This window comes from Antechinus flavipes, chromosome 3 (assembly GCF_016432865.1).
Source record: "Antechinus flavipes isolate AdamAnt ecotype Samford, QLD, Australia chromosome 3, AdamAnt_v2, whole genome shotgun sequence".
Taxonomy (NCBI): domain Eukaryota; kingdom Metazoa; phylum Chordata; class Mammalia; order Dasyuromorphia; family Dasyuridae; genus Antechinus; species Antechinus flavipes.
Window position 1 is genome coordinate 10,772,410 of NC_067400.1, and position 11,760 is coordinate 10,784,169.

At 42.2% G+C, this 11,760-nt stretch overlaps 1 protein-coding gene across 1 annotated transcript; it reads left to right on the forward strand.

Annotated features, from left to right (window-relative positions):
- Window positions 1-1,075: 1,075 nt before the first annotated feature.
- On the forward strand, window positions 1,076-11,556 carry LOC127558383 (fetuin-B-like). The gene is made up of 7 exons (XM_051991762.1): window positions 1,076-1,408; window positions 5,915-6,025; window positions 6,544-6,631; window positions 7,891-8,063; window positions 8,584-8,685; window positions 9,322-9,405; window positions 10,945-11,556. Exons 1-7 carry the CDS (start codon window positions 1,181-1,183, stop codon window positions 11,287-11,289), a joined length of 1,131 nt encoding a protein of 376 aa, XP_051847722.1. The 5' UTR covers window positions 1,076-1,180; the 3' UTR covers window positions 11,290-11,556.
- Window positions 11,557-11,760: the final 204 nt, after the last annotated feature.

Genomic DNA, 11,760 nt, shown 5'->3' on the forward strand with positions numbered 1-11,760 from the left:
AACCAAGCCTCCCATCCTTCCACCTCTCATGATGTCTCAAACCCTTTCTTCAAGACCTCCCTCAACCCCTCAGTTCCTTGGTCCCTTAGCTCTGATTTCACTTTCCCCCTTTCTAATTTGGCCCAAATGGTAACTCTTAACTCTTCAGCCTTCTATGCTCCTTTATCCTTCCCCATCATCCTCTCACTGTTCATCTTTTGCCAAGTTTCACTCTCTTCCACTTCTCTCTTTCTACTGACTTTTTCACCTTATTGGGCATCCCTCCCTTCCTTCTCCCTGAGATTCAGCCAAGCTGACTTCCTCTCCATTCTCTCACATGAGGTACTGCATGTCTTCTCTCTGGCACTTGGCACTGAAGGGCCCCCTGCCTAGAAAAACCCCTCTCGTCACCATTCCCTCGGGATGCAGCTGGGGTACCATTTCCTTCACGAATCCTTTCCCAAATCATTGAGTGCTTGTGATCCATTCCCCAACCATTCGGCCTTTGTTTTCCCTATATTTCATATATGTACTTCATACACACACACACACACACACACACACATGCCATTCTAATGTAAAGTTCTTGGGAATAGGAATTGTTTCATTCTTTATTTCTGTACAAGCGGTAATTAGCTCAATACCTGGCACATTATAGGGCTTTACTACATTCTGGTTGTTTGATTAGCTGGAGGTACTGGGCTCTTTGTCCCTGGAGGTCTTTCAGCAGAGACAGGAAGACTGGTTATTGGGTCTGACTTGGAAGAGATGTTTGTTCTGGTCAAGGTTGGGTCACCTGGTTTCTGTGGACCTTTCTACCCTATGAGATTCTGTGAGAACCTGGGGAAAGAGCCAGAATCTAATGAGTTCATTGGCAGGAACTTGGGGTAAATGGCTTGCTTTGACTTCTTGAGTAATCACTTTGGAAAGGGTTGGGAAAACAGCTTATTAATCAGTAATTAATAAATGGAGGGGAGCCTGGTCACAAAAATTAAGTGGAAACAGGGGCTGAGCTGCCCCCAACTTAGTAAGGTGCTTGTCAATCATTGATTCGATTATCACTTGCAGGTTTCAAGGTAACATCAAGCTTCCCAGTTGTTAAAGGTCAGCCTTGGATTCAGGGGATAAAAGGGCTTAAAGGTGAGATCTGCATCTGTGTTAGCCTCCCATTGCTACAGACAGAGGCAGCCAGTCCAGCAGGATGATCCTCACTTTCTCCCTGGGCCTCTTGTTTCTAGTGCACGGTTCCTGGAGTACATCTCCCCCACCTCAAGTCCATCAGACTCATCCTCTCCTCCTGGAGCCCAGCTGCAATAACTCCCGAGTGTTGTCTGTGGCGGGCCTTGCTTTGGAAAAGATCAATGAGGACCGGAAGGAAGGCTACATCTTTATCCTCAATCGAGTGGCTGATGTCCTAGAACATCATCAGGTAAAAAAATTCATTAGGGAGTGGGGATGGCGAGGTGGCCGTGGGGACAGTGGGGACCTTGTCCATCTGCTCATCTGTTACAGCCAAACAACTTATCTTCCCTGAAATGGCTGTCTATCTCCTACCTCCCACCATGATCTTGCACAGCTTATCTCCCATGTCTGCATGTACTACTTGCTCAGCTTTGTCTCTTTGGCTTTCTTCAAGGCTCAGTTCAGCTACTAATTAGGGTAGATGGTGATGAGCCTTTGTGGATACTCTTAATCCTTCCCCTTTTTGTTTTCATTGTTGGTCCAGACTTGTGATTACATTGAAGTAGTTGGGAACCTCCCTTCTTCTATCAGATCAGCAAATCCTAGTTTTTGGAAATCTCCTAGAGACCCTAAGATTTAAGGTGACTTGTCCAGGACAGCACAGACCATATTCCACAAAGAAAAGATTCAACACTGGGTCATCCTTACTATTCAGGGCATTAGTCCTTTCTTTAGCCCCCATACCATATTGTTTCTGGAACTGATAGTCATTTCTCTGCTTACATGTTACATCCCAAGAAGAATGTAAGTTTTTTCCTCTTCTTTTATTTTAAATGTATTGTGTTTTATTTTCTCTTAGTTACATATAAAAATAATTTTAGCATTCATTTTAAAAACCTTTGAGTTTCAAATTCTCTCCCTTGCTCCCTCCTCACCTCTTTCCCCCTCATTTAGACAGCAAATAATTTGATATAGGTTATACATGTGTTGTCAAGCAAAACATTTCCATAACAGTCATGTTGTAAAAGAAAACATAGACCCCCCAAATCTCTCAAGAAAAACACACTTTAAAAAGTACATCTCAATCTGTATTCAGACACCATCAGTTCATTTTCTGTACATAAACAGCATTTTCCTTCATAAATCCTTCAGAATTGTCTTGAATCATTGTATTGCTGAGAATAGATAAGCCATTCATGGCCAATCATCTTATAACATTGCTGTTACATTGAACACAGTCCATTTCACTTTACATCAGCTCATGAAAATCTCTCCAGGTTTTTCTGAGGGCATTCTTCTCATCATTTCTTACAGCACAATAGTTTTCTGTCGTAATCACATACACAATTGATTTAGCCATTCTTCAATTGATGAGCATCTCCTCTATTTCCAATTCTTTGCCACCAGAAAAAAAAAAACTACTCAAAATATCTTTATAGATCTGATTTCTTTTCCTGTTTGCTTTTGCTCTCTTTTTGGATACAGTCTTAGTAACAGTATTGTTAGATTAAGGGTGGGTGTCGTTTTATATTCCTTTGAACATGGTTCCAAATTGCACTACAGCATAATGCAATCAGTTCACAACTCCACTAACCATGCATATTATGACTCCTTTTCCCCACATCTCCATCATTGTCCTTTTCCTTTTCTGTCCTATTAGCAATCTAATAGGTATGAAAAAATAACTTCTTCAGAATTGTTTTAATTTTAATTTCTTCCAGCAATAGACAGTAAGAGCATTTTTTTTCCATTTTGATTACTTCATCTGACAATTTCATAACTTTTGAACATTTGTCAGTTGAGGAATGGTTCTTATTTTTATAAAATTGACTCAGTTCTCTATGTTTGAGAAATGAGGTCTTTTTTTTTTTAATTTGCTGAGGCAATTGGGGTTAAGTGACCTGCCCAGTGTCACACAGCTAAGAAGTGTTAAGTGTCTGAGACTAGATTTGAACTCAGGTCCTCCTGACTTCAAGGCTGGTGCTCTATCCACTGTACTATCTAGCTGCCCCAAGAAATGAGGTCTTTAACACAGAAGTTTGCTTCAATTTTTTTTCATAGTTACTGTTGCTAAATGTATTTGCCTCCTATCTTATCCTATTCCCCCCCCCACACACATTTATTCTCTCCTTTCTCTCCTTTCACCCTGTCCCTCCTCAAAAGTATTTTGCTTCTGTCTACCCCTCCACATCCTGTCTTTCTTTCTGTCATCACACTCCCTTATCCCCTCTCCTTCTGCTTTCCTGTAGGGTGAAATAGAATTCTATACCCAATCGAGTGTCTATATTAGTCCCTCTTTGAGGCAATTCTGATATCAGTAAGTTCACTCACTTTCCATTTCTTTCCCCCCTTTCCCTCTATTGCAAAAGCTTTTTCTCACATCTTTTGTGAAATAGTTTATCCCATTGTATCTCCTCTTTTCCCTTTCTCTTATCTTTTAACTTTATTTTTAAAAAAATATCAGCTCTTTATATTCAACTCTCACATGTGCTCTCTGTCTATATATATTCTGCCATTAATAATGAGAAAATTCTTATGAGTTACAAGATTATCTTGCCAAGTAAGAATATAAACTGATTAACCTTCTTAATTCCTTTATTATTTTCCTTTCCTGTTTACGTATGGATATTTTTGAGTCTTGTATTTGAATATCAAATTTTTTATTTAGCTTTGCTCTTTTCTTCAAGGACCTTTGAAAGTCCTCTATTTCACTAAATAGCCATTTCCTCCAAGATCTGTACTCAGTTTTGCTGGGTAGGTGATTCTTGGTTGCAATTCTAGATCCTTTTCCTCTGAAATATCATATTCCAAACTGTCTGATCCTTTAATGAAGAAGCTGCTAACACTTGTGTTATCCTGACTGTGGCTCCATAATACTTGAATTGTTTCTTTCTCATCGCTTGTGATATTTTCTTCTTGACTTGGAGCTCTGAAACAAGTTCTTGAATTAAGAAATAATATTCTGGAAATTTTAATTTTGGGATCACTTTTGGGAAAGATAATGTCTGGGCTCTTTTTTTGATCATGGCTTTCAGGTAGTCCAATAACTCTTAAATTATCTCTCCTGTATCTATTTTTCAGGTCAGTTGTTTTTCCATGAGATGTTTTACATTGTCTTCTTCTTCTTCTTTTTTTTTTTCTTCTTTTGGTTTTGCTTTATTGTTTCTTGATTTCTCATAATGTCATTAGCTTCCATTTGTTCAATTCTGATTTTTAAGGAATTATCTTCTTCACTGAGCTTTTGTATCTCCTTTTCCATCTGGCTAATTCTACTTTCTAAAAATAGATTTTTTCCCCCTAGTTGCTTAGCAGGAAAGTTTTTAGCATTCATTTTTGCAGGGTTTTGAGTTCCAAACTTTTCTTCCTCTCTCCTTCTTTTGGAAACAGTAGGCAGTTTGACATAATTTATACATGTGCTATCAAATAAAACATTTTCATATTAGTCACAACCATGAAAGAAGAAACAGATCAAAAGAAAAAAAGAACAAAAGAAAGAATGAAGTGAAAATAACATGCTTCAATCTGCATTCAGAGTCCACCAGTTGTTTATCTGGATAGCATTTTCCTTTGTGAGTCCTTCATATTTGTCTTACATCATTGTGCTGTTGAGAAGAGCTGAGTCTGTTATAGCTGATCATCACACAGTCTTGGTGATACCATGTACAATGTTTTCCTGGTGCTGATTATTTCACTTTGTAGCAATTTCACAAGTCTTTCCAGGTTTTTCTGAAATCTGCTTGTTCATCATTTCTTATATCTCACAATAGATTCCATTACATTCAAACATCAGAGGTTATTCAGCCATTCCCCAAATTGGTGGATATCTCTGTAATTTTCAATATTTTGCCATCATGAAAAGTGATGTTATAAATATTCTTGCACTTGTAGATCTTTTTCTGTTTTTATGATCTCATTGGGATAGAAACCTACTAGAGTCATTTCTGGGTCAAAAGGCACAGGTAATTTGGTTGGCCTTTGGGCATAGTGGATATGCCTCTAGTTGGGCATAATTGCTATCCAGTATGATTGAATCAGTTCATAACTCCACCAATGATTCATTAGTATCTTCCCATATCCTCTCCAACTTGTTTTTGGATCATATGGGCCAATATCATAGGTATGAGGCCATATCTCAGCATTGTTTTACTTGGCATTTTCTTTAATAAAAAGTGATTTAGACCACTTCTTCATGTCTATAGATAAATTTGATTTTGATTTTGATTTCATTTTAAAACTGCCTCAATTCTACTTTTTAAGGAGTTTTTTTCCCAATGAATTTTTGTGCTTCTCTTTATATTTGGCCAATTCTGCTTTGTTAAGGTGTTCTTCTTCTCATTGGATTTTTCTACCTCTTTACCATTTGCCTTAATTTGTTTTTTGTTTTTTTTTGGCATGGGGTTTTTTCTTATCAAGTTCTTTATTAGATTTTCAAGATTTTTGTGATTCTCACTCTCATTTCTCTTCCTAATTCTCTTTCTAGAGGTAGATTAAGCCTCTCAGACTTCTCCTTGGCCTAATCTGGTGAGGGCTATAGGTAGGAAGTCTCAATGGTCAATGCCAGGGCTATCTCCTTACTGAATGTGATGGGACTTATTCTTTCCAATCTATCCCATTCTCAGTTGCTCTATGGAATGAAACTTTATAGTTTTACAGCTGTCCTTCATTCCCCAATCCCACCTCTCCAGATCCTGGCACAACATTGCTTGCCCTGGGTGGGCCATGCATGAAACTTCTCTTATTTCCCTCCTCACAGACAGATTCAGGCTCCATGTACTACCTCACCCTTGATGTGTTAGAAACAAATTGTCACGTGCTTAGCAAGAAACACTGGAAGGATTGTAAGATGGGGCTGCCGCACTATTCAGTAAGTATTTATTCTCAGTGAATTCAAAGAGAGGAAGGGGAGAGGGTCCAAAAGAAAATGAATCTCTGAGTTTGTTTTGTTCTGAAAAGCCTCGAGCTCTTTCAGAGAAAGCTGATTTGGGGGTCAGACTTGGTGAGTTTTATTACTCATTTGCTATATAACATTGAAAAAATCTGTTTCTTTCTTTGGCCCTCAGTTTTTTCATCTGTAAACTGAGGGTGGTCAGAAGGGTAAATTGGATGGGCTCCAAGGTCCCTTCCAGCTTTGTTAATATTTCCCTTTTCACTTCGATGCATGCCAGTGGAATCCCATTGTTTCACAGTATATTCGATCCTCATTCCATAAAATTGAGAAATACTCCATACTGATTTCTTTCAGTATGAAAAAGGTTTCCTTCTGGAAATGCCTTCTCATGATGTCCCCCATTATCATGTGTGAAGCTTCTTGGGATAAAATTGTGGAATAAGATGTGGACACCATCTTGTTTTCTCAGCAATTATACTAATGTTTGACCTTAGGTTTATGGCCAGTGTAAAGCCATATTTTATGTTAACTTGCCAAGAAGAATTCTCTACTTACCTGCCTATAATTGCACCATTCGTCCAGGTGAGATATTTTTCCTTTGATGAGTGTGTTGAATTTGTTTTCAAGTTTTATTGATTTTAATACAATGGATCATTTCCTGAAAAACAAAAACAAAAACAAATTTCTCCTTCCCTATGTAAGCTATGGTTCATCTTGCGTTCAGCTACCTAATGGATCTTCCTAAAGCATAGATCTAATTAAGTTATTGCTCTATTCAACAAACTCCTTTTACCTCGATTATTCTTTTTACCTCCTAGATCAAAGCTCTATTTGACTTAGAAAGATCTCCATAACCTGGTACCTTCCTACCTTTCCCATCTTCTCACACCTCCATGTGTCACTGCCTCCCCACTGCTCCTTGTAGGATATGCCTAATTTCATATCTGGCTCTCTCTCCCTCCTCACCCAGGCTCCTGGTTTCTTGATTTCCTCCTAGTCCCAGCTCAGCTCTCTCCTTGTATAAGAAGATTTTTCTGGAGTCCTCTTCATCTTAGTGTTTCTCTCTGGGATTATCTTCAATTCATCTTGTACTTATTTTATTTGTGGATAGGTGTTCACATGTTGTTTCTCTAAATAGATGATGAAAGCCTGAAGATGAGGGACAATGTTCTTCCTCTGTATTCCCAGGGTTCATCACGGTGCTACCACACAGTAGGCACTTAATAAATGCTTGTTGGCTTGATTTGAACCACAGCACTTGTCTAATTTGAAGGCCAGTCCCTCAGTCCAGCAGATCAAAGGTTCATGATTGGCCCCCTACATTTTAAGAAAAGCTCCTAATGTACTGAGTCTGACAAACCTAGGCCATTCTCGTTGATTTGTTAAATGCAAATGTTAAGCTTTTCATTAATTCCCACGGAAATTTATCTTACCCAGTTCACTGGCCTGGGAAGTTCCTGGAACCTGACCATCCATCCCCAGAATTGATCATCCTTCCAGACTTTAGATCCTCTGAAAAGACTAGATGAGCATTCCCTCTTCACCTTTACCTTCATCTCTAATCAAAATCTAAATGTCTCTTTATTGAATCCCTCAGCAGAGCAGAAGGTCCCTGAGGGTATCCACAGTATCTGGGGAGCAGAAATTTTATTTCTGGGGATTTTGCTTGAACCCTGTGACTTGGTTTGTGTATAACAGGCTTCTTGAATTGGAAAAAAGAATTTAGGGTGTTGAAAATTCCTCACCTACCTAATGTAGTACAATAACATGACAATAGTACAATAACTGCAATTTTAAGAGCACAGAGAAGTTTATTTTTTCCCTATTTCCTTAAAAATCAGTTTCTAGAGAAAAGATATTCAGACTGTGCCCCAATTGCCCTGGGTTCGTTTCCAACAACATCTCAGATCCATGGATTTTTCAAACTGTTAGTGAATTCCTGGAAAATCTCAACAAGGAGATTGCAGTGGGGAAGAAATTTCATCTCTTCAAAGTCATCAGAGTTCGTGGGCAGGTAAGTTGGAGACTGTTCCCTAGCCCTGTTTATCTGCTACTGTAAGGTAAGAGGGAAGATTCATTCATTCTTTCTCTCTCTCTCTTTCTCTCTCTCTCTCTCTCTCTCTCTCTCTCTCTCTCTGTCTGTCTCTCTCTGTCTCTGTCTCTGTCTGTCTGTCTGTCTCTCTCTCTCTCTCTCTCTGTCTCTCTCTCTCTCTCTCTCTCTCTCTCTCTCTCTCTCTCTCTCTCTCTCTCTCTCTCTCTCTCTCTCTCTGTCTTTCTCTCTCAGTCCTGGGATGATCTATTACCTCAGGCCATCTTGCAATATGGATTGTGGGAATTAACCTTTCTCTAACACAGGGATGGGGAATCTCCAGTCTTGGGGGTTTTATTTACATAATCAGCTTCAGGTCTGCAGAAGCTGAAAGCCTTGCTTGGGTTCTACAAGATAATAATCATCTCCCCTCCTGACTCATCCCCATTCCCCTGCCTCTCTACACCTTTCCTTTCCCTTGCCTCCTTCCTCTTCCTCCCTGAAGTTGTTAATCGCCCCTACCTACTTCATGGAATTCTTAGTCACCGAATCGCCCTGCACTGAGGCACTGCCTGAACAATGTCTGCAGCCACCTGCTGATGCCCAGGTAAGCTCCTGCCCAAGGATTCTGGATCTTCTCCTCCGGGGGGTTTAGCAGAAAATTGACTAAATGAATCAAGAAAAAATGATCTTTTAAATGACTCCTGGTCCTCCATTAACTGGTGTCATCTGCTGGGATTCTCTCTAAGGTTGAAGAGGTAATTGAGCCTCTGCCAGAGCTTTAATGAAGTGCTTACTGTGTACCAGCCTTTGAGCTCATAGCCAGAAGCACACTGGAACCAAAGTCAGAGCCTGTCCTCAGGGAACTTTCACCCCAGTGGGGGAGGACAACAGAGAAGGAATGGTCTGGGATCGGGGACCCAGGGAATCCACTGGAGCCTGTGCAGGCTGGGCTCGAGGCTGGTGTGGGCTCCCTCCTTGGGAAGGACCTGGCAGTGGAAGGGAGAGCCTCATGGGGCATTGGGTACTTCCAGTGCCAGAGGGTCATGGCTTTGGGGGGAGAGGGTTCTGGGTCATCCCAGAGAAGCTCTAGATGGAGATTCAGAAGGGTAGGCACGAGAAAAATGAGGAGCACTAGTCTATCCAAGAGGATTGTGAAGTCCCTTGGGGAATGCTAGCAAAAGCAGAGGAGAGCCCCCCTGCACTGATCTCCCTAACGATGGCCTCTTTTCCCTTTTTCCAGCCCATAGGGATTTGCGTACTTACTCTAAGGGGCAACCGCATCAAAAAATATGTCCCTGGGATGTGTGAATTCTTCCAAAGCCAGGTATTTTTCAGTCCAGTTGTGTGCGCCTTCCCCAAACAGTAGAGAGATGGCCATCCACCCTCCCTTGCTCCTGCTGCCCTCTCCCTTCCCCTTCCCCTTCCCTTCTTTGCTGAGGAGGAGACAGTTCTGGCTAGGGCGCCCCATATGGATCCCCTGCCCACTCATCCCAGTGGACAGTGGGCAACATTTCCCCACCAGATGGAGAGTGGAAGTCTTGCCCCTACACCCATGGCCAGTGGACATCCTGCCCCCACCCAGGTGAACAGTAAATGCCCTGCCCCTGACGTTCTCAGCCAAAGGAACACTAGGCTAGCCCATTTGTGTTGATCCTGCTCCTGCCACTCCCTAACGTGGTATTTAATCTTTCAGCCTCAGTTTCCTTCTAGGTGAGACAAAGATCTAAATTTCCACTCCCCTCCCTCCCTGCAGGACTCAATCACAGCCAGGGCTGTCCTACATCTCCTGTTTGGGGCTCTCCTTCTTCCTGTGATGGAGGGATTAGGAGCCCATGGGTCTGGGGGCTCCAGGGGAATTTCTTCTAGAAGGAATTCTGGGGGAGGAAACTCTGTCTCACAAGACAGAGCAGCACCTGTTTGAAGCTGACTGACTGACTGGGAGTGTCCTGACTGTCCCAGAGGGTCCTGACTGCCCAAACTGTCCCCACTGTCTGGAAGTGCCTGAGTGTCCGAGTGGCTGAGACCACTGAGAATTCAGAGGCTTGCTCAGGGGCGTGGAGCCAATGTGTGTGGCACCCTGACTGTTCTGCTTCTGGGATTGGTCGGCTCTCTATCCATGACACCATGAATCCTTTTAGAATATTGCTGCCCCCAAAGATTACTAGTAGGCGTCAGGGCAGAATTGGAGTCCAGGGCTCTCCTGAGTCCATGCTCAGTCCTTAGGCACTGACTACAGCTCTGGGTGCCTGGGCAGAATCCACATTTCCAGAAGGTGCTAAGGTTTGCTAGATCCTTTGCATGGGCCCGGCTCTTTTGCTCTTTCTTGTACCTTGGACAGTGGTGGCCGCTTGGAGAGCTCTCTGGCATTGAATTTCTTAAGTGGGAGGAAAGTCCCTCAGGAAGGGACTACAGAGTTGTCCTGCTGGGGACCCATCAGTTTAAAGAGGGTCACCCTCCCTCTCCCCTACATTTGGCATAAGAAAAGACTTTTATCTTTCAGTTTTTGAAGCCTTTTTTTTTTTAAATGGGGAGCCCTGAAAGTCACGCTCTTGAAATCTTTCTTTGTGAGAGCTGTGGAGGGGCAGATAGGTGGTGTAGTGGATAGAACACCAGCCCTGAAGTCAGGAGGACCTGAGTTCCAATCTAGCCTCAGACACTTAACACTTCCTAGCTGCATTACACTGGGCAAGTCACTTAACTTCAATTGACTCAGCGAGAGAGAGAGAGAGAGAGAGAGAGAGAGAGAGAGAGAGAGAGAGAGAGAGAGAATAGCAAGAGCTAGGTGGAAAGAATGTGTCTAGGGATGCATCGAGGGATGCTCAGGTGGTGAGCTGTGTGTGTTTGAAAGTGTCCCTCTTTTCAGCCAACCTCAGCCCCTGAGAGCCATTCTCCAGAGCACCAGATTCCACAGAAATTGGCCTCCTCCATGGATGCACCCCCACTGGAGGGGCCGAAAGGATCTGTCCAGTTTTTGCCTGACCCATTTGTAGGGAAGATTGAAGACGACAAGGAAAAGAAACCCATCGTGACCTTCCCTGCACATGTCAGCTTGACTACAGAATCCCTGGGAGAGGTCCTACACCTACCATCCCATTTCCTGTTGGAAAAAGAGGAGCTGCCCATTGTGCTTCCTTTCCCAGAAGGATCAAGCTCAAATGAGTGTCCAGGACCTGCTGAGTACACTAATTCTCTGATTATTCTACCATGAAAGTCAATCTCTCTGTCTCTCTGCCTCTGCCTCTGTCTCTGTCTCTGTCTGTGTCTCTGTCTCTGTTTCTCTGTCTCTCTGTTTTTGTCTCTCTGTCTCTGTCTCTGCCCGCCCCCCCCCCCTCTCTCTCACACACACACACACTCAGACACACACACCTCGTGTCATGCTTGGGATAGTGAAATGGAGGGAAAAGAGAGAGTATCTGGTATTCCACAACTCCATGCTGAGTATAATAAAGTTTTTCCTTTTTTGTCCTCCCTTTAATTTGGAATTATTTTGCTAAACTTTCTGGTTATGATGAATTAACATTACAAATACTTACTGGGTGTGTCCATTAAGTTCAGAGCATTACTTGAAGAGTGGGGTGTGGGATACAAGGAGATATAAGACATAGATCCTGACCTCGATGAGCTCATACCCTAGGAGGGGGGGTCACTCAAATTTTGCTTCTATGAACCAGAGATATTT

Bases quoted from the DNA above. Each gene is read 5' to 3' on its own strand.
- LOC127558383 (XM_051991762.1), top strand. From the start codon at position 1,181: ATGATCCTCACTTTCTCCCTGGGCCTCTTGTTTCTAGTGCACGGTTCC. The intron at 6,026-6,543 runs GTAAGTATTTAT...GTTTGACCTTAG, and splicing joins TGGGGCTGCCGCACTATTCA to GTTTATGGCCAGTGTAAAGC. The intron at 8,686-9,321 runs GTAAGCTCCTGC...CCCTTTTTCCAG, and splicing joins AGCCACCTGCTGATGCCCAG to CCCATAGGGATTTGCGTACT.